At 43.2% G+C, this 22,927-nt stretch overlaps 1 protein-coding gene across 2 annotated transcripts in view; it reads left to right on the forward strand.

Moving 5' to 3' along the window:
• CREM (cAMP responsive element modulator) overlaps nt 1-21,878 on the forward strand; it is a 38,676-nt gene extending 16,798 nt beyond the window's left edge. For both annotated transcript variants that reach the window (XM_077491104.1, XM_077491105.1), the window contains exons 2-3: nt 12,999-13,155; nt 18,090-21,878. In XM_077491104.1, the coding sequence (XP_077347230.1) occupies nt 12,999-13,155; nt 18,090-18,234 (302 nt within the window). In that variant the 3' untranslated portion in view covers nt 18,235-21,878. The remainder of the gene's footprint in view (nt 1-12,998; nt 13,156-18,089) is intronic.
• Nucleotides 21,879-22,927: the final 1,049 nt, after the last annotated feature.

Genomic DNA, 22,927 nt, shown 5'->3' on the forward strand with positions numbered 1-22,927 from the left:
CATTTTGTAACATTCCTTCTCTGGAGTACTTGGGAAAAACCTAGTGTTTATGGGTATTGAGGAACTTGTGTCCTTCTCTCCTTTCTTTAAAGATGCAGTGCCTTGGCTTGATCAGTCAGTCTTTAGGCTTGAATAGCGTAAGGGAGGAAGGGAGTTAGTCATTTGGATTGAATCCTTTGATGTAGGAACTGAGCAGTGGTTGTGCGTGGGGAAACAAACACGTTCCTTTACCAGGCTCGTCAACCTTACAAACCACTCAGTGTCTGCTCCCCCTCTCTGCCAATCCCTCCACTGGCTTCTGCTCACCCAACAAATTAAATTCAAGATACTAACAATAACTTGCAAAGCCATCCACAACTCTATCCCCAGCTACATCACTAACCTAGTCTCAAAATACCAACAAAATCATTTTCTCTGTTCCTCCCAAGACCTCCTACTCTCTAGCTTCCTTGTCACCTCTTCCCATGCTCGCCTCTGGGACTTCCCCAGAGCCTCTCCTATCCTCTGGAACGCTCTACCCCAATCTGTCTATCTTCTATTCTGTCCACTTTCAGATGATCCCCAAAAATACTATCTGGCCCCCACCTAACAACTGTACATTTTTATTTTCTCCATCAGCCCATCCCCTGCAGTTATTACCTTTTTTGTGTCTCTTGACCCTCCCTCTTAGATTGTAAGCTCTAAGGAGCAGGCCTCTCTGATTCCTACTGTATTAAATTGTATTGTAATTTGCCCTGTCTGCCCTAATTTCATAAAGCTCTGGGTAAACTGCCAGCACTACATAAATTCAGTATAATAATTGATTATGGGGAGCTTGAATTTTCAAGAGATTATGTCCCTGAATGAGCAACTGACAGATTTTCTTTAAAGCCGAGTTTAAAGTGGTTGTAAACCCTTTAAAGTGGCTTTCACCCCCTCTCTGCAGTGATCTTTGTGTAGACTTGTTTGCTGAGCAAGAGAAAGGGGCATATCAGACTGGTTAAACATTGCTGCCTTTTGGACTGTGCAGTCACATTTGGAGTATATCTAAAGCCCAAATGTTTTTTTTTTTTTTTTGTTTTTTTTCCATTTGGATAGAGTAGGGGGTTGGGCAAAACCTGCTGTCAACTTTATTTTATTTTTTTGCCATCTGTATTTATTAGAGAGATTTTCCTTTGCTTCCTGTCCTGTAGACTCAGTGTGAGGACATCCTTTTTTTTTTCAATGTAAGGGAAACCCCCCTCTTAGGTGTCACAGGAACAAGTGTCCCCAATAGAAGATTTAAAGTGGTTCTAAAGGCTCAAGGTTTTTTTTTTTTTTTTTTTTTTACCTTCATGCATTTTGATGCATGAAAGTAAAAAACCTTCTCTGTGCAGCAGCCCCCCTAATACCTACCTGAACCCCATCGCAATTTGGCGATGGGGCTCTCTGCTCTTTTGGGACTCTCCCTCTTCCTTGGCTGAGACAGAAATGGGAGCCATTGGGTCCCGCTGCTGTCAATCGCAGCCAGTGAAGAGAGAGGGGACGGGGCCGAGTCATTGTTCTGTGTGTGAATAAACATGCAGAGCAGAAGCTCAGGAGCAAGCCTGCTTGGGTTCACTCATTGCAAGCTGATTGCTCTGGGCTCACTTGGCAGGAAAGAGGGGCCAAGAGCGTCGGCGGGGGACTCGAGAAGAGGATGAATGGGGCTGCTCTGGGCAAAACCACCACACAAAGCAGGTCAGCATAACATGTTTGTCATGTAAACAAAATTGCCTTTTAATATCACTTTAACGTCTATCCATGTTCTGGGGGCACCTCAACATTTTGTTTCACCCTCCTTCCTGGTGATATTGTTGATCAAGACAGTTAGCAAATCTCCAAAAGCTAATACAGATAAAAATAATCCATCACACTATCCATAGCCCAAAAAAAAGTTTGTCTTTAGTTATATTTTAACACATTCCAGCCAGCAATAGCCAGCCCTTTAAAAGTTCATAATGCCAGAGGTGTTACATGGGCTTCCCAGTCACATGATCAGTGTTTGGCTGTCACAGTGGTTAAGTGTTTGGAAGCCCACCCCCATTGGCTTCTGATCATAAATAGCCTACTTGGGTGTTGATTAAAGCAGTTGTAAACCGTGGTTGTTTAAAAAACAAGAAAAAAAACAAAAATGCCTGCATCACATACTAGCACATTAAGAAATACTCACCTTGGAATGAAGCCTTCCAGCGTTGTGCTGTCACCGCTAAGAGGGCTGACATGTTCCCCCCCCCCCCCCCCCCTGGCCTTTCTTCCAGGTTTGCCGTCTAGAGCTGCAATGACGTCACTCCCACGAGTGTGTGCCAGAGCCCTCGGTTCTGGCACGAAGCTCTGAAGGTCCCGGACTTTCAGAGCGCATGCACTGGTGACATACCTGGCTGCATTCCAGGTGAATATTTCCTAATGGTGCTCGTTTAGGCAGGGGTGTACCTAGAGCATTTGGCACCCGGGGTGGATCCTATATTTGGCACCCCCCCATTAAAATGTAAAAAATACCCCACTGTGCCCCCTGCATCCTTCAATTTCTCTTTGTCACTACTGCCTACCCCCTCTCCACAACTGCACCTCTGGACCCCTTTACATTACATAGCACCCTGAACCTCTAGACCCCTTTACATTACACAGCACCCTGCACCTCTGGACCCCTTTATATTACACAGCATCCTGCACCTCGGGACCCCTTTACATTATATAGCACCCTGCCCTCCTGGACCCCTTTACATTACATAGCACCCTGCATCTCTGGACTCCTTTACATTACACATCATCCTGCAGCTCTGGACCCCTTTACATTACACAAGACCCTGTACCTCTGGACCCCTTTACATTACACAGCCCCCTGCACCTCTGGGCCCCTTTACATTACACAGCCCCTTCGCCTCTGTTCCCCTTTACATTACACAACACCCTGATCCTCTGGACCCCTTTACATTACACAACACCCTGCAGCTCTGGACCCCCTGCATTTTACACAGACCCCCCGTTCAGTGCAGCCCTCCTCTTCACTGTAGCCCCCCCGTTCAGTGCAGCCCTCCTCTTCACTGTAGCCCCCCCGTTCAGTGCAGCCCCCCTCTTCAGTGTAGCCCCCATTCACTGTAGCCCCCCGTTCATTGCAGCTCCCCTCTTCAGTGCAGGCCCCCCTCTTCAGTGCAGGCCCCCCTCTTCAGTGCAGGCCCCCCTCTTCAGTGAAGCCCCCCTCTTCAGTGAAGCCCCCCTCTTCAGTGAAGCCCCTCTCTTCAGTGCAGCCCCCATTCAGTGCAGACCCCCCCCCCCCCATTCAGTACCTCAGATCAGCGCAGCGCAGTGGCACATGCTCAGCAGATCCCCTCCCCCTGTTTACACATAAACAGAGAGGAGGAGGAGGCGGCTGCTCGGCTGTGCCTGTGTGACATCAGTGATCACACAGACAGACAGCCCGCGGCCACGAGAGGAGGGGATGGAAGGTGCACCTGTGTTACCCTGCACCTCCCGCACACCCCCTCCCCCTTGTTGCATCACAGCGATAGCTCACCTCTCCTCTCCCTGCCTGTGCCTATCACTGTGTGCTGCCGCCTAATCCCGCAACGCTGCCACTGCTATAATCGCGGAAGGGGGTGCCGGCCTGACACCCCCCCCAGTGTGTAGTACCCGGAGCGGCCCGCACCCCCCGCCCCCTACTTAGTACGCCTCTGCGTTTAGGAGATATTAATTTTACCTAAAGGTAAGCTTAAGCTTTATTATAGGCTTACATGTAGGTAAAAAATCGCAAAGGAGGCTTTACTACCACTTTAGGTACACAAACAAGGGATGCTGGCCATAGACGTATGTATATGTAGCTCACCGTTAAAGCCCACCACTGTGTTGCTGCATATTGGCTTACAGCTGGCAACGTATTAAACGCACTACACAAAAAGTGCAATTTAAGACTATGGCGGGGAGATTGTTAGTAGCGTCTGTTAGTCAAAATTTCTATTTCTGTGATTTCTGGGCCTTAAATCTGTATCTGCATTAAAATGCCCTATATAGGATGTAGGGATATAGTTGTGTGGTCTGTAATTTTGGTTATAGTTTCCTATTTGGTTAGTCCATATAAACAGGAGGCACATTTTGAATGTTGCAATATGTTTAGTTTCCCACTTCTGCTTTTTGCATCAATGCATTGCACCTTTTCTTCCGAAACAGCCTGTTTTGAAATTTTCAGGCGTATTCTTGAAATCATCCCGACCTTTCCCGTATTAAATGTGTCGTCCGTCCATCTGCTTAATGCATGTTATGAAATTTTATGAAGTATTTGATTTGCCTAGGGCCGAAAAAAGACAACTCCTTAAAGCTGAACTCTGGGCATGAAAACTAATTTTAAATAAAAATCTGTAAGGTGAACTTAGAGATTTTACATTGACGTAGATCTTAGCAACCAGTCATGTTGTACCTAATATGCTTGCATTGTAAGAAACTGTATAAATTAGACCTGCATCTTGTAATACTTTGAACATAAAGCTGTATGTTCCCAGCTATTAATAAACCTGCATCACTGAAGTTCTGCCTGGTTCGATACTTTATTATTGTACTTCACTATGCGGCTTCTGATTGGTCGTCACCACCCATATGATGGGTCGACCAATTAGAATGCTCCGTAACATCCCTTCTGAGGGGGTACGTTTTGGAGATTCAGCTGTGGGGATTTCTAAACACCTGACTTCTGATGCGGATATACCAGGGCTCAGAATGGGAGATTGCTGCAAACCAGGTCAGGTCAGCAGGACTGGGGGGTGTGAGGAGGGGATCCTGTGTAAGTTCACCTTACAGATTTTTCTGTAAAGGTGAAGAACTTACCCTTTAAATACATATCTCATGAGCCACTCAGGATATAAATCTACTTTGTATGCACCAAATGCCTTTGCAAACCAAAAAATTGCCTAGTAAAAGTACCAGTGACATTGTCCCTGTGCTGTATATAGCCTGTGCAGAGAGCAGAGCTGTGGGAGGGGACCAGCAGGTCCCACCCACTATGGGCTGCCTGCAGAAAACTACAGGAGGGGGCGGAGTAAAGGCCAGTCACCCTGCACAAGGAGAGAGAACGTCAGTGACCGGGCTTTACAGGAGGCTGCTGCACAGAGGCAAAGTTTCACTCTGATTTACTGTACAGATCTGGAAGAACATAAAAAGTACATAAAAATTCATGCAAGAATATGCATGATGAATGTACAGCAAAACCTTGGATTGTCAGAAGCTTGGTCTGCAAGTGTTTTACAAGACAAGCAACTTTTTATATATATATATATATATAATTATTTTTTTTTTTTTTTTTTTTTTAATAAAATTTTAACTTTATAAACGAGCGAGGTCTTGCAATATGAGTAGGGTCACATCCCATTTCAGTCAATGAGAGCTGTCTTAATTAGCACTACTGAAATCGCTTCATCTTTAGAAAAGTTTCCTGTACTACTTCATAGGCGACTTCTATTCAACTTGTGCCCACAGACTTTAGGCTGTGTTCACACCGCAGTACGGAGCGACTCACAACAGGGGTCCGGTGTGTTCCTGTTCACCATTTTAGGTACAATGTCAGTCCGAATTTTTGCCTGAATTTGGACCTAAATTGGACCAGAAGATTCAAGGACTCAATCTCCTGACATGCGAATGGAATGCGGAGAAACCCAAAGCCCATTCGCAATAGTGTGAATCCAGCCTTAAAGTGGTTGTAAACCCTTACAAACCACTTTGACCTACAGGTAAGCCTAGATTAAAGTGGACCTTCCGTTCATTGGAATCCTCCCCCCCCCCTCCGGCGCCACAATTGGCACCTTTCAGGGGGGAGGGGGGTGCAGGTACCTGTACAGTACAGGTATCTGCACCCACTTCCGGCGTAGATTCTGCAGAAGGTACGCCCCTTTCCGCAGAATCTACGCCCCTTTCCGAAAGTCCCCCGCTGCCTGCTGGGAAACAGACGGATCCCAGAGACAGCGGGGACCATCCTTATTGCGCAGCGCGACTCGCGCATGCGCAGTAGGGAACTGGGAAATGAAGCCGAAATGCTCCACTTCCTGATTCCCATACCCAAGATGGCGGCGGCAGCACCCGAGAGACGATCGAGAGATCGGCTTCGGGTGCCGACATCTCGGGCGCGTTGGGCGGGTAAGTGTCACTATTTTAAAAGTCAGCAGCTGCAGTATTTGTAGCTGCTGGCTTTAAAAAAAAAAAAAAACGGCGGAATCCCGCTTTAAGGCTTACTTGTAGGTCCAAGAAATATCTCCTAAACCTACACGGATTAGGAGATATTGACTAAAAGACAGGCACTGCTGTCTACGGCGCATGCACTGTAGACAGCGGCACGCATGCGCACTATCGCCGTTAGCAGCATGCCGCTGCAAACGGCGATATGGCGTTAGTGGCGGCTCCCTGCTCATGCGCGGGAGTGACGTCATCGCTGCTCCGTAGCTGTGAGTGGCTGGAACAGCGATACCTAGAAGAAGATGGATGCTCCGTACTACAGGGGACAGCGGTGACATCGCTGGCTCCTGTATCAGGTCAGTGACACATAATGGGTAGTAGCCCATTATGCTTTACCTTTTGCAGGGAGACAAATAAGGAGGGTTTGTGAAAAAAAAAATTTAAAATACGCTTATGCTCAAAAAAGCTCAAGGCAGCTTGAAGAAGCTCAATAAAAACATGCACCAGAGCACAAAAAAAGCACAAGCTCAAGCTGAAATAATAGTTTAAAGCGGAAGTCCATCCTAACATAAAAAATCACATTAATATTTTCAAAAATATATCTAAAATAAATTTGGAAACCTGTGTGTGTGTGTTTTTATATATATATATATATATATATATATATAAAAACATATATATATATATATATATATATATATATATATATATATATATATATATATATATATATATATATATAATATAATTTTTTTTACTTACCAGAAACTCCTGTTGCTAGGCAGTCTTCCTAATTTGCCTCTTGTTCCGCGGCACTGTTCCTTCACTTCCTCCTCTTCAGTGAGCTGCCCTGTTGTCTTCTGGGACTATTCACAAAGGGCTGTGCGACTCACGCATGCGCAGTAGGAAACGGACAGTGGAGCCGCAAGGCTCCACTGCCTGTTTCCCTTCGTTAAGATGGCGGCGCAGGCACCCGATCCGATGGATGGCTCGGTCTTGGGGGGCCGACATAACAGGCTCCCTGGACAGTTAAGTGTCCTTTTTTTAACCACTTGCTTACTGGGCACTTAAACCCCCCTCAGTCCCAGACCAATTTTCAGCTTTCAGCGCTGATGCACTTTGAGTGACAATTACGCGGTCATACAACACTGTACCCAAATGAAATTTTTATCATTTTTTTCCCACAAATAGAGCTTTCTTTTGGTGGTATTTAGTTACAGCTCGGAGTTTTATTTTTTGCTAAACAAACAAAAAAAGATGCAAAAAAAAAAAAAAAAAAAAATCATGTTTTAATAGTTTGTTATAAAATTTTGCAAACGGGTCATTTTTCTCCTTCATTGAAGTGCGCTGATTAGGCGGCACTGATAGGCTGCATTGGTGGGCACTGATGGGCTGCATTGGTGGGCACTGATGGGCTGCATTGGTGGGCACTGATGGGCTGCATTGGTGGGCACTGATAGGCTGCACTGGTGGGCACTGATAGGCATAGTTAAGGCGGCACTAATAGGCACAGATAAGGCGGCACCGATGGGCACAGATAAGGCGGCACTGATGGGCAAAGATGGGCACAGATAAGATGGCACGGATGGGTGGCACGGATAAGTGGCACGGATGGGTGGCACGGATGGGCACTGATAGGTACCACAGATAGATGGGACTGATGGGCACTGATAGGTGGCACTGATAGGTGGCTCTGATAGGTGGCACTGCTGGGCACTGATGGGCGGCACTGCTGGGCACTGATGGGCGGCACTGCTGGGCACTGATGGGCGGCACTGGGGTGCAGCACCTTTGAGGCAGATTTTGGGTGGCACTGTGGGTGGCACTGCTGGGTGGCACTGCTGGGTGGCACTGTGGGCACTGCTGGGTGGCACTGTGGGCACTGCTGGGTGGCACTGTGGGCACTATGGGCACTGCTGGGTGGCACTGACAGGGGGGCACTTACTTTATTTCAGGATGGCACTGCGGGTGGCAGGTGGGCACTGGCAGGGGGCAGGTGTCCGCTTGAATTGCTGGCCGTGATCGGGACTGATGTCCCGAACACGGCCGCCGGCGATCGGCTTTTTTTTTTTCTCCTCGCGCTGTCAGCGCGAGGAGGAATACTAGCCGATTACCGGCTCCGTTTTATCACATGATCAGCTGTCATTGGCTGACAGCTGATCACGTGATAAGGGGTCGGGATCGACCCCTTACACGGATCGGTGATCAGGCGAGTCTCACGGACTCGCCGATCACAGAGCGCGCCGCGCGCGCCCCTCAGGGGGCGCGCAGGCCGCTCGTAACCGGGACGACGTCAATAGACGTAGTCCCGGCAATCTAGGTCCGCGCTAATGCCGTCATTCGGCAATAGCGCGGATCCCAAGTGGTTAAAGTCAACAGTTACAGTGTTTGTAGCTGCTGACTTTAAAAAAATAAAAATAAAAAATCGCGACTGAAACGCCGCTTTAAATGCCTGTAAAAAGCAGCTTTTTATTATTATTTTTTTTTTTTTTTTGAGCTGCATTGTGAATGAGCTCTAAGTCTGATTCTCATCTTAATTGATGTCATTTGGATCTGACATTACAGGAAGATTGCCCAGGCATTCCCTGAAGTTGCCTTGAAGTCCTAATCTTTTTATATGGATTATAGACTGAAGGACTTTTGAATAATTGTTGTGGAACAAATCATCGGAGTTTCCATTATTTTTTATGGGGAAATTTGCTTTAATAAATGAGTGCTTTGGATTACAAACACATTCCCAGACGAATTATGCTCACAATCCAAGTTTACTGTATTTATATTTGCTGATCCCAGACTTGAGCTTTAAGTTGGCCATACACAGAAAGATTTCTCTCCTTCAAGCTAAACAAAGTAAGCGAGTAGATTCCTCCGTCCATGCTAAACAGCAAAGATGGAAGAATTTTCTTTGCTGGTTATTTAGCTGCTGTGGGGACCTCACGGCTGTTGAATACCCAAAAAAGTAACTGCATCTGATTGGAAGATGAAACTGTATGGCAAATCATTTTTCAATTTTTCACCCAGCTCTTTCAAAAAAGTTGATTGAAAAATCTAGTGCTGACAGTGCCATCCACTACTTCTCCTTCTGAACTGGCCAAAATGGAAGCTGTATAGGGCCAACATTAGAAAAAGCGATACGAAGAAAGCTAGCCATGCCGGAAAAGAAGTCCCTCTAAACAGGTGGTATATAGGCAGCCTGGATTTACTTCCTTTGCTGCCCCAAGGTCGTATCCTTCAATGCCGCCGCCACACACACACACACACACACACACACACACACACACACACACACACACACACACACCACCACCACCACCATTCTCGTCCTTTATCGACAACTGCTACAATAGATCAATTAAAAACATCACACACGAGAACGCTGAAAATAACTGGCTTTAATTGTGCAGACTGAAAATACTCTGTAATGCAGAAAATGCCTTTTAAAAATTATAGCAGTAGAAACTCTCTACAATTTTTTTAGTTCTAACTTTTCTTTTGGCAAACTCATCGATAATATCTTCGTAGGACAAAGTATTTAAAAGTTCTGACTCAATGGTAAGTAAAGCTAAACTGTTCAGTCTTTCTTGACCCAAAGATGATTGATAACGCTGCCAGTGTGCCCATTATATGCTGCCAGTGTGCCCATCAACTGCAGCCAGTGTGCCCATTAAATTTTAAAACGTTCTACACATGGGGTGTGGGAGCCAGGGGAGGAGAAAGAAGACCTACCTTGTCCTCCTGGCCAGCTCAGCTCCAAATCTGATCAATTCCTCCACACTGCTGCTAGTTTCACTTAACCCCACTCCACTCTGCACCATGGTCAGACTCCTCCTACCGAGGGCTCTGTTCCGCCGAGTCCGATCGCGTTTGCTTGCAGGCAGCATAGCAAGGGGCAGGTCCAGAGCGTCAGTGGAGATCAAGGCCCTGCCCACCCGTGGCCCGTTCCTTGATCAAATAAAAAAACAGCACTGGCACTGCATGTGCTGCTCATGCCGGCTGTCTGTCTGTGACAGACAGTGGGGATTTTCAGCACCGATTTGTGGGCAGCACATGCGGCGCCGTCCCTGCACCACTACCGCCCCGAGGCCTGGCCTCAGTGGCCTTGTGGGAATTCCAGCCCTGTATATAGGCAAATATAATAACATCACAGGTATTTTTCATAACTTGTGTTTGCGTTTTCCATAATAATACAATAGTCAGCTATAGTACTAATCGCAAAACAATCTTCTGACCAAAGGATTATAATCAATCTGTTTCCAACATATCCTTTTCTTAGTCATTGATTCTTTCCCCCTGGTCCTATATTTAACGTACTCTGACCCCATATTTGACATCCCTCAAACATGGTTGTATATGGAAACCTCCCCAAAAAAATATGATTAACCAACACCCCCTCCCACAAAAAATAAAATTAAAAATTAAAAACAAAACAATTTTTTTAATTTTTTTTTTTTAAAAGAAGCAGGCCCTCTTTAACAGGAATCCTATTTATTCATAAGGGAACCTGAACTGGTGGAGTGAGTTGTTGTGCTTAAACATGCAATGTACAACTCATCTGACCACCGACAGATTCCAGCATGATATTTGAGAGCAATGATGTCAGTGTTATACTACTAAAAATTATCCCTTGGTATTATCGGCCTGAGAGCTGTTGGCTGCTACATCTGTGGGTGCTCATGTCATCTGAATGATGCATATCCTGATGTCAGACTGGCAATCTCTGCTCACAACAGCATATCCATATCTGCATGTGCACAAAGGACCAGGGACATATATGGACACTATGGGATATTTGTGAACTGTTCCCAGACAACTGGTCTATTTCTATAGTCAGACTCTGTACAAGCCAGCTTATTTTTCTTTTTCTATTTGGGAATGGTGATGTGCATGAATTCTGTAGCCTGGCTGCGACGTGTCCCAAATTAAGAATTGTAAAAAAGACTGGCAATAACTGCTGCAAAAGGAGAACAGAGACTGTCACCCTGTAGTCTCCTAGGTAAACTTCAGGCAGATAATAAAATACTAGCTTATGCAGTTTGTTTTGTTTTTTGATATGAATAAATGTCAATGCATATTTATAGCTAAACTCATGGGATAGGCCCATATAGGCTCATATGTAGCACCCAGATAGTAGGCAGGGTTGCTAACAAATGAAGCTACTAGGTGGTAACTAGCCTGGCTGATAGGGGATTCACTGTTTTTTTTTTTTTTTTTTTCCTAACATTGGATTTTATGCACAACTCTCTTCTGTCACTAGGTGGCATTGTTGCCTGTGGCAGTGGAATGTTAAGGGCATATGCCATAGGGAATCCAGACTAGGAGTGAATAGTTTGACCCCAATTGGTAGGAGTCTCTTTGGTCCCTTGGCCTGCTGGGAGCGCCTATTTATTTGGGAGGAGTCAGTTGATCAGAGTTCTGTGCCACCTGGTTGGCTGTCTGGGTGGACTTGTGTTACAAGGCTCTGGGCTGCTAGGCCAGAAGCCTGAGGCTTGTCTCTTGAGCACCTGACTGCTAGGCTGTCCAAGGCCTAGCCAGGTTTGACAGTGGCAGCATGAGGTTGGGGCTTCTGGCTGGAAGCCCAACCAAGTTGCAGAGGTTCCACCGGATGGGGGAACTGGATCATTGCCAGCGATGAGGGAGATGCAGTTGTCACAAGGGACGACCACTCCTGTCGCCAGAGGCAAGTGATAAACAAGGCCAGATGTAAAGGGAGGAATAGTCGCCAGCAAGGGACAACCAGTCCTATTATCAGAGGCCAGTGTATGGAAGTCTGAAGGAGTACCAGAGCAGCCTTTTCACTAGCCGGGGACAGTGAAGAAGTGGGAAAGCTTCAGCACAATGCCAAGAAAGGGACCCAGTGGGTTAGCATAGGTGAAGCTTGAGTTTTACAGCAGGCTAGCTGTGGAAGAGCTCAGGGGATTCAGTGACGACTGGGATCTTTAAGTCTAGTGAGAGACCGGGAGTTCAGTGAGTGAAGATCTACAGTAGGATACTGTGAGATGTGAGAGAAGATCTATAACTGGTTACTGCGCGTTACGTGTAATGGGTCTGTATTGACTGTTCAATGTTCAGTTGCCATAGGAAACAGCCGTTCTATAAATACAGTTGCTGCAGCCAGCTTAAAGGCCCTCTACATGTATTGCTGTCTGCCTATTATTTTTTTGGAGTCTGCCAATTACTATTGCATGTGCCTAAGGGTGTCCTGGCCCTAACCCTCTCTCTCCCAGTTCTGTTAAAGAGGCAATAAACCTTTTTCTTGCATTCCAAAAAGTGACTGGAGCCCATGTTTGCAACTTGCAATACACCCACCATGCCTAATAACCCACACTAAAAGGAAGTATGTCAGCTCTCCCTTACTCTGGAGGTCACCTTTTTGGAGGTCGGAGATGCTGCTACATATATAACAGTAGGAATAATTTTGCCTTCCAAACTATTTTGTCAAGTCAGTCCTGAAATTCACGCAGTACTGCCAGATGTTTCAGGTGAGTTGGTGACCTGTCGTTTGACATGTTGGTACCCTCCCTGTTGCCACCTGTGATTGGACAGTGAAAGAGCAGCAGAATAACCCTTGAGTCTTTCATTATTACCTCCTGGCAGCATGTTCCTTGTCAGCACATGCCTGGAGAATACCTCATTCCCTCCTAGTCCTCCCCTCTCTCCCAGTATGGGTGCTGCTGTACAGCAAATAAAAAGAGGCTAATATCAAGACTGGTTATTTACACTTGCATCTAAAAGTCTTGCATTGTATAGAACTGACCTTTAAAAAGTTTTTTCTTTTTTTTTCTTTTCTTTTGTTCTATAAAGTAATCCTAAAATGATTCTGATTTCAAACATAATTTCTTATATTTCAGCTGCTACTGGAGAGATGCCAGCTTATCAGATCCATACAGCAAGCTCTGCTTTGCCACAAGCAGTTGTAGTGGCAGCAGCACCAACAAACCTGCACAGCCCACAGCATCTGGCAGAAGAAGCAACACGCAAGAGGGAAATGCGGCTTATGAAAAATAGGTGAGAGATCTATTCCCTGTGCAGGTAGTTGGCTGAAACTCATATAAGATATATACTATTTTGTCTTCTTTTCCATGTAGAAGTTATTCTTACACCAGTGCAAGTTGTTGGGCTTCTCAGTGAAAAGAAAGTTCTAGCAGAAGCTTCAGGTTTCACCTGTAGCGCTTTAAAATAATGGCGCTTTATGACTTTGGTATCGTAGTTTCCAAGTTTCTACAAGACGGACACCCTTCTTTTTTCGGCAAATTTTACCCTTTACCATCTGAGGGATGTTCTGCCTGGTATGACTGGACACAAGTTGCAAAGCGCATTGCCTTTTTATGTTCCTGTTGCAAGAAAATCATCTCCCCTCCACTGTCCACACGACATGCTTCTGTTTTAAGCCCTCCAATCACCCCAGTAAATCTACAAAATACAGTCTGCAACATTCATCATACACACTATATCTGTACTTTGTACAGAACCTAAACACTGTGGCCTTGTCACTGATTTTTGTGTTCCAATGTCTCTGTTTTACCATAGTTGGGACAATTAGACTCTCAGCCCCACTTTACCTATTCTAATATTCCAAAATCTGATCATAATACCATCTCTCTGCCCCCCCATGATCAACTGCTAACTGATTTTCCTTTCTCTCATTCTCCTGGGTGCACATACTGTCTCCATTCCTTTTTTATTTTTTATTTTTTTTCCATATGAGTTCTTGTATTCTGCTCTGCACGCTTAAGCCGTGTACACACAACGATGGGAATTGTGTGATGACAGGCTGTTGGCGGAAAATCCGACCATTTGTACGCTCCATGGGACAATTGTTTGCGGATTTTTTTTGCGGACAAATGTTGGATGGCGGGCTTTAAAATTTTCCGAGGACAAATGTGTGTTGTCGGATGTCCATCGGACAAAACTCAAAAGTACAAACGCACATGCTCGGAAGCAACGACGCGTTGGAAGCGGTCGGTCTTGAAAACTAGCATTCGTAATGGAGAATTAACATTCGTGACGTGGCAAATTTTGAAATCTCGACATGCAGCGCACAGTTCTCTTCCTTATTTAATGGGATAGTAATGAAACTGCTTTGCTGGCGATACTGATGGAGTTATGGCAAACCGTATTTTAAAAGGCTTTTATTTTCTAGTGATATCAAGAATGATGATATTATTATGGTGTGTGTTTTTGTTTTTTTTGTTAGGCAAGTTACCACAACATCATTATCGTAGTTTTTAAGATCAAAGATACAACTATGTTGGTGTTCCTTGTCAATTTTTACATTGTATTTTTTTAAATGTAACTGCCTACTCCCAAACTGTAATTTGAAGTAAAACACATAGCCAAGTATTATTCTTCACAATTTTTTTTTATTGTGCATTGAAAAAAGAAAAAAAAATTATACATGCTATCTGCCAATAGAAATTAACCAAAAAGTGCATTCTATGCATCCAAAAATATAGAAAATATACCAAGTCGATCATCATTATTATTCATCCAAAAAAATAAAATAAAAGCCTCGTGCATGTGTCCTGCTTCTTAATATAGGGGGTCATCAATGCCAAGAGTTGGTGAAAACACGGGTCCGTCATCCAGAGATAATTCCGAAAATCATCCAGATTATTCTGCTGAAGCTCCTGTAGCAAAGGCATATGACATAATTGGTCACGATTAATAAAGCAACCAGTTCTTCCTCCCTTCCTCCCTCCCTCCCTTCCTTCCTCCCTTCCTTCCTTCCTTCCTTCCTTCCTGAGCTGAAAAACCATGTAGCACGTCACTACATTCGTGTTTGTTGGCCGACAATTCCATGCCATTTGTATGCAAGACAAAATCCAGGCGCACGCCTTTGAATAAAAATCCGAGGTTTTGTCTGCCTAAAATCCGATCGTGTGTACAAGGCTTTACTCTGGTCCACAACCAGCTGCTGTTTTTGCCTCCTCTACTTCACCTCCATCCCCTGTTCTATGTTCAGGCAAAATGACCCCTCAACTCATGCACTTCACCTTTTATGACAACTGAATCAGGGACAAAAGCTGTAGTTGGTCCCAGCACTGTGTGACTTCAGCAATACAGGCAGATACCAAACCTGCTTTTTTCAGTTACAGATCTTTCTGTGTAAAGCAATTCCAAAGTCCTCTGGGTGTGAGCGCCATTACATGCTGCTATATCCGGTAACCGGAATCTGTTAGCCATGCCTTGCCTGTAAGGTGGAGGTGTACTGCACAGGAGCTATGATAATAAATAAAATAAAAAATATATATATATATATATATATATATATATAATAAATTTGATTTTACATTTGAAGTGCCACCAGCTCCTTAATTATCTTACATTGCTCTGGGGAGTCTCTTGAACACAGTGAGCCCTTGTACACATGGTCGGACATTCCGGCAACCAAATCCGACAGATTTTGTCCGAAACTGTTGCATACACACGGTCGGACAAAGTTGTCAGAAAATCCGATTGTACATAACGTGATGACGTTATTTCGTTAGGACGGGACTACGTTCAGGCTAGTAGCCAATAGCTTTGGTCTAGGAAGTTGATCTGAGCATGCGTGGCACTTTGTCCATCGGAGTAGGCTACACATGATGGGAGTATGTCCGATCGGGGCATTTTGTCTGAAAATTTTACCGGCAAGTTGGAAAAGTTGGTCCGTCGGATATTCCGACGGAAACAGTCCGATGGAGACCACACACAGTCGGAATCTCAGACAAAACGGTCCGATAGGACACATTCCGTCGGAATCTCTGACCGTGTGTACAAGGGCTAAGATGTCAGGCAGGAAAAGGAGTGGTCTCTTTGCAGTAAAATCATCCAATTTGAAGCATGCATATATGGCATACTAATGATGTTGTGCATAAACGTGGTTCCTGCACAGCCTATCTCTCCTCTTCCTTTTTTTATTTTTATTTTTATTTTTTTATGGTTGACCTGCAGGTTGTAGTGGCTGTAGACTACTGGCAAAGCACAATGATACCATGAAAACACTGGAATAACCCATACGGTTAGGCATGGTGAACAGTTCCTGTTGTCATAATATAAATGGGGGACATAGCATAGTAAATCTAAATATTAACAAGCTAGAAAAATATTGAGGACTTGAAAATCTGTATAATTAGAAGATTTGGTATTTTAAACAGCTGTTTTATTGTGATGGTTAAAATGGCTATGAACCTAAACCGACTTTAGGGTCTTCGCTCCCACATCTATGTCCCCCATTCGGTGTGTTCCACTGAGGGTGCAGGTCAGGCTAGTAGTTAGCCATGACTCCATATTAAAATTGCTATATGCATAGTAATGGTTATTTTCTACAGCTGAAACCTTATTACTTATTAGCATTCCGTAGATAATAAACCTCATAGTTGCTAGGGTACCTTTTACATGGGTGTTAGCAGACCTGCATGTGTTTGACATTCTCCAGCACCTTTCCTGAGACTTTCATTGGCACAATGGCCATGGTTTGATAGTAAAAGTTACAGTCAGCCGCCTGATAACACGCACTTCATTTTATTAGCTCTTCTAATAGTGCCTTTAACTTTCTGTCTGGCTTAGACTGATAACGACATATGCATTTCCCCACCTCAACCCAGGAATTCTGACAATCTTGAAGAGACCTGTAGCCGCACTTCCTTAACTGTTTCCAACTTCCCCTGGAGATGACAATACCCCCTAGAGTCCTGTGCCTGCTTGTGAGCAAGGTGCATCATGGTGTGGCAGGCAGTAAACGCACAGAGTCCAAGTTTGGCAGTAGCAATATATTGTAGAGCGTTGAAAGGTACTGACAGTCTGCTGCAAGGAGAGGAATGCGGCCTGTTCGGTCTACACGCAAAAGGGAAGCATCTTGAAGTGAGGTAGATGTAGTCCCTGCACTGTCCCTACTCCTCCGGAACCTGTCTTTTCATCCAAGCACTGTCCTTACCAGACAAGGAACCTGTCTTTACACTAGCCACTCACAGAAAGCGAGCCTAAACCAGAGTCTTAAATAGACTCTGCCTGACCCAAGAAGCCACGTGGGGCACCAGCGTCCAAGTCACCTTGTGACTGCAGGAAGTCATAGATGAACCAAGTTCCTCACAACCTCCTTCCCCTCCTGCATTGCTGCTGTGGTCGAGTGCCACCTGCAGTGGGGAATACAGAATGCACCTGCCTACATGCTTACATGCACTTGTATTTTTTTCCTTCCTCCCTCCCTCCCTGAATCCTTATGTGCACTCATATTTTTAATTCCTTTCCCTTTATTTCTGACTTCCCACACCACAACCCAAGGAATTTGCCTATCTTAGTGAGACCTGTGATCTCCTACCTTCCACTGATTCCAACTTCCCCTGGGGATGACCTGCCCAGAGCCCCATACTGAGAACAGCTGTGCCTTCTTATGGGCAATTTTTGTCTTTGTGCTTCCGTCATCTAGTATATTGGCATGTTTTTGCGACCGATATTCTTGCTAAGTTGTTGTTCACTCTAGAATAACATCAAGGTTTTATAGTACATTCTAAATGCTTTTCTAGGCATTCTCTAGCTGGTTACCTTTCTTTTTTTATTTTTATCTTTTTATTTTTATCTTTTTATTTCAATATAGTGTTTTTAGTTTTATGTTTTTAATGTAATACCTCATGCAGAAAAGTACAACTTTGTTTAAAAAAAAATCAAAAATCAAACCTTTATTATCATTTTGTTCTATTGTTTGCTGCCTTTGCTTGCCCAAGTAACTTGCATGTCAAGGTTTGCAGTTAGGAAGTGGAGCTGTGTATTCTGTTTTTTCCATATTTTGTAATCTTGTGCTGTTGTGTTGTATAATCCGAACTGACGTGTCACCATGTTCTTTCATTGTTGAGCTGTGATTTGCCTCCTTGCATTGTTCATGTGTCCTTGCATTGTGGCAGTGAGTCTTTTCCTTCTCTCTTTGGGTCCTCCTGTAATTTCATATCCTGTGTTGGTTCCAGAGAAGCAGCTCGGGAGTGTCGTAAAAAGAAGAAAGAATATGTCAAGTGTCTTGAAAATCGAGTGGCCGTGCTTGAGAACCAAAACAAGACTTTGATTGAGGAGCTGAAGGCACTTAAAGATCTATATTGTCATAAAGCAGAATAAATTTTTGACTTTGAACTTTGTTAGAAGCATAACACTGAGCGTTTTGCAATCCGGATCTCAAAAATGGACTGTAAGCCCAAGACGGACTCTATGCTGATTTGGGTTTCTTAAGAATTAGTAGTGTTTCTTACCGGTGTCAATCACCACCTTTTATTTTATTCTTCCTTTTTTTTAATTTTTTATTTTTATTGCTTTTATCAGTACAATTGCATGCACGTTTGTTTGGTATATTTTTGGATTTTACCTTCTACAGGGCAGCTGCAAAGGCCTCTCCAGAAAAAAAAAACTCTACATTAGACGCTTGGAGAGTTGTGCTGCTGAGTCCAAAAACCAGATATTGCAAGAAATGTTATACCTCCTCAAAAAGATGTCTTCTTGCAGCAGAAATTAAAGCAGTTTAACTATGTATAAACCTTCAGACCAGAAATCCTCATTTTGCCACCATTACACTCTAACATTCCTAAAGCGTTCTGCCGTGTTCCCACTAATAGCATTAATCTACATTTTTTTATATAGTAAAACCAAAACCATAAAAAAAAAAAAGAGAGAGGAAAAAAAACTATATGTATATATTGTATTAATATATTGTTCAGATGGGTAGTTTCTACACACTCTAGTTTTGCTACATCATGTGACACAAATTGTGACTTAAACAGTAAAATATTTTTTTTAGAGATTGTAATTTCACAGCATACCTCAGGAACAAATGTCTGTACAATACAAATATTGAAACTTACATGTATGACAAATATTTGATTTCCCATGATTTTACCGATTTTTTTTTTTTTTTTTTTTTGAATTTTATTTGGCGAGCCAGGTCCCTGTGTTCCTGGTCTCAATGCATTGGATATAGCTATGTGTGTGTCTGGAACAAGACTTCACAACTCCAGTCCTCAAGGGTTATAACTATCACAGAGACATAAAGAGCCTGCACAGTTGTAATACTAAGGCCTCATGCAAACTGGACTGGACCTTGGCTTCAGGCATTTTTTTCTGCAGCCAGTGAACTCCCCAGCATGTTATCCCACGCGTCTATCCACAGATAGACTTTTATATATATATATATATATATATATATATATATATATAATGTATATGTGTGTATTATACATACCTTTTTAACTGGTTTTTAAACCTGTAAATCCTGCCAGTATATCTGTTCATTTTTTTCACTTCCATTAAGAAGCCAAGCTGCCCACCAAAACTTTTAGTTACAGGTTGTGACAAATCGATTGACACTGCTGGGGGTGCTTACAACAGTCAGCTTTTATTCATATGGCGAAGGAAGCAGGGCAACATGTCATGTCTTGTTGCCCCCTGCCTCCTTCCCACTCCTGTGTCTCTTGCCTATTCGAAAATTCCTGTTTTTACTCCTTGTCCCCTGCAGGTACAGAGATACGCTGCAGGGCATCAGGTCCTAAGCGAGCCGTGCAGCATAGCTGTGCACACACTGGTTTTCTCAACCATCTGCGCATTTGTGGGGTTTCCTGTGTTGGCGTAAAGATGGCTATCGGGGCAGTCCCTGGTTTTTGCGCATGCATGGAAAAATACTTGCACGTATGCAGATGCACCAAAAGGCTTTGCCAGGACCTGAAGCCCGGGCACAGCCCTTTGGTGCATTGGCACATGTGCTGTGGTGAGCGTTGAGCCCCCTGAGACAGACTAAGTATCCACTTTAACTATCTGACATCACACACTTCCAGAAGTTGGAGTTGGTGTGTGTGTGTGTGTGTGTGTGTATAGCTAGCCATAAACGCTTCAAATTTTTCTCATTCTGCCTCGTGGGCTAAACGAAAGAAATCCATTGTTTTCCCGTCTCCACTTAGCAGGTGGATGAAGAAATATCATCTGACAGATGCTGTATTCAGCAGCCCCTGCTCCAGTGGAAACCTAAAAGCAATTTGTCTTCTTCCCTAAACGCCATTCTAAACCAAACCCAGTCACACCAAAACCAACCCTTTTTCTAAACATAAGCATGATTCAAGCAGTTTCAGTCAGCTTTTGATCACATTGAGGATACATGCATTAGAACATCCTATTGCCTACAATTTTGTAAATTGATAGAAACTGTCGGTTGTACTTTACTTTGATCTATTCGGTCTCTTGATTGAAAAACTTCTCAAAAGTGGTTGAAAGTATAAATTTAACTGAAATTGTAACCTTTAACCCAACCCTTAATCCTAATTTTTCATTCCTAAATAAAATTTTACAGTATCCTTTATTATATACTGTTGACTATTACCAAAAATATATTGTGCCATGCCTGAATATATAAACAGAAGTTTTGGCATCAACCTGGCAGTTACATTATAGCTAAACATTTTATAAAATGTTTATGATCAGGCCAATTGATTCAGTATATTTGTATACACTATATTGGTAACCCATGCACAGAAAAGTGTCTCATGGCTCCCTGGTTAATATGAATAATGAGCTAAAATGAACAGGGTTGATTTAGCATAGCCTTAGAGGCTTTGGAAAGTTTGTTTTACTTTACAAAATTAATTTTCACTTCTCTTAGTAAGTATGGTAAAGCTGTACTTGCTTTCACATGTAAAGCCAGCCATAGATGGATCAAATCTTGGTCAGTTCAGCATGGACCAACTGAGATTTGATCCCTCTTTCGGTTGGCTGGTTGTACTGAAGTCAATCCATTGATCAACTTCAGTACATCCAGCCTGTCAGATTTTTTATTTTTTTTGCCTGCGACTATAGATGTTAGTAGTGTGTTCTGTCAGCAGGGTAGGCTCCCTACCAGCAGAACACAATAGCACTGTGGGAAATAAAATTAGCTGGATTCCCCCATCAACACAGTCAGTGTTGATGGGGGAACAAGCAAATTTTCTTTCCTGCGACCCATGGCCCTGCTTTAAAGTGGTTATAAACCCCATTTATGAAATGTGACCTAATCGCATATAACTGTAGTGTTAACTTATCTGTCTTCAAAGCTCTAAGTGCTGTTTATTCCTACTGCTTCAATCCTCTATTATCAGCAGAGTCACTTATGACAAGTTCTCCAACACATGATAATAGCTGAAAATTTGTGTTGGGGAGGGATCTTAGAGGGAGATAAGCAGGGAGGTTGTCTAGTCAGACTACAGCTCTGCATGTTCTTTTGTTCCTCTGTGAAGTGGGAGTGTGTCCCTTTCCTCCAATCAGCTCTCACACAGTGTATTCCCAGACTCTACACCCACTGTAGGAAGAGGAAGCAAGATTTCTAACAGATCTGCACTTTCCAAAGAATGTAGAACGGGGAAGACAGCAGATATACAAGTAAAACTTATGTAAGAGGACTTGTTTCATCTCTGTGTATCATCTGAGGCTATTTACTTCACTGGGTATAGAAGAGGGTTTACAACCACTTTAAGGAAAAAATTGTATTGTTAAAGTAAACACAGCTTCACGGTATTTACTAAGCCAGGTGACCATTTTGTAACTCCTTTAGTATATCACTACGATGTTTTCACCTGTGTGTTTGCCCCTCTGGACTGGAGTTTTACGGGTCTGTTCACAAACCGAAATGTACATACTAACCTGGTATGCATGTTTTATATAAATGGTGTTTCCTTCTGTTTTACTATGCATTTTTATGTGATGTCCTCCCATTCCATTATGCTTTGAGTATTAAAACAAACATACTTTTAGCACTACAGTTATTTTTTTCTAGAATCTGAGTGAAGCTTCATGCCTGATGATTGTTTCAGTGTTATTATGCATATTTATCATTGCCATTTCTGTATAGGGCTTGTTCACACTTTTATTTTCCTACAGTAAGATGTAATGGATTTAGTGCATGAAAATGCCTTCCCATTAAAAACTCATTTACTACTCTGTAGCCAACTCATATCGATGTGCTGCAGGTTGGTGAGGTTTTGGAAAAAAAATATCTGTAATATTTTTCCGTGTTCATGCACACGTTTGTGAAGGTCTGTTTAAAATGCATGGTACATTTTGTTTTATCACAAAGTTCTGTGTAGTTTAAATGCTTCTCTTATGTCGATTTTAAAGATTTTATCACTTTTAAAAAAGTGCTTAAAGACCCAAGAAGTTGCACGTGTCAACCACATGCTTTACTATATACACACAGAAGTGTGAAAGGGCCCTGAAAACTGACCATAGCGACAATTTTAAATTGTTACATTTCTAAAAAAAACGGATTGTTTGTTTGTTTGGCTCAATGTGGAAGAAATCCACTTTTATTTTTTTTGTTTGTTAGGTGTATGTGTTTATTGGGTTTCTGAGGTCAGCTGCATCATGCCAGAAAAGTGAATGTGATCTGTGCCAATCGAAATGACTCATTCAAAGGTGTTACCTTCTTTTTTTTGTTTACACCCTTTAAAAGTGAGCCTAACCTACCCTAAAAGATAACAGTACTAAAGTACAAGTAGCGTATTCTGGTAACTGTTTGTGGTTAATATTTATAGATGTAAAAAAATGATAGTATAGCTTTATTCAACATCCCTCTACTTCTACAATGTATTTCTATTTTTCTCTTAGGCCCCTTTCAAATGGGCAGTGGGTGCTACCACCCTCTGTAAAGTGGTCCGTGGTGCATTGATTTTCAGAGAGTGGTAGAGGAGCCAATTTCAGGAGTTCAGGAGATGATCCTGCTGCCTTTTGAATATGCGCTGTTTTTTTTTTTGTTTTTGTTTTTTTCCAGTCCCAAGGTGGGGAAGAGTTTGCATTGAAATAC

The sequence above is a fragment of the Lithobates pipiens genome, unplaced genomic scaffold, assembly GCF_037356315.1.
Source record: "Lithobates pipiens isolate NorthernLeopardFrog02 unplaced genomic scaffold, aLitPip1_a1.2 Scaffold_19, whole genome shotgun sequence".
Taxonomy (NCBI): Eukaryota; Metazoa; Chordata; class Amphibia; order Anura; family Ranidae; genus Lithobates; species Lithobates pipiens.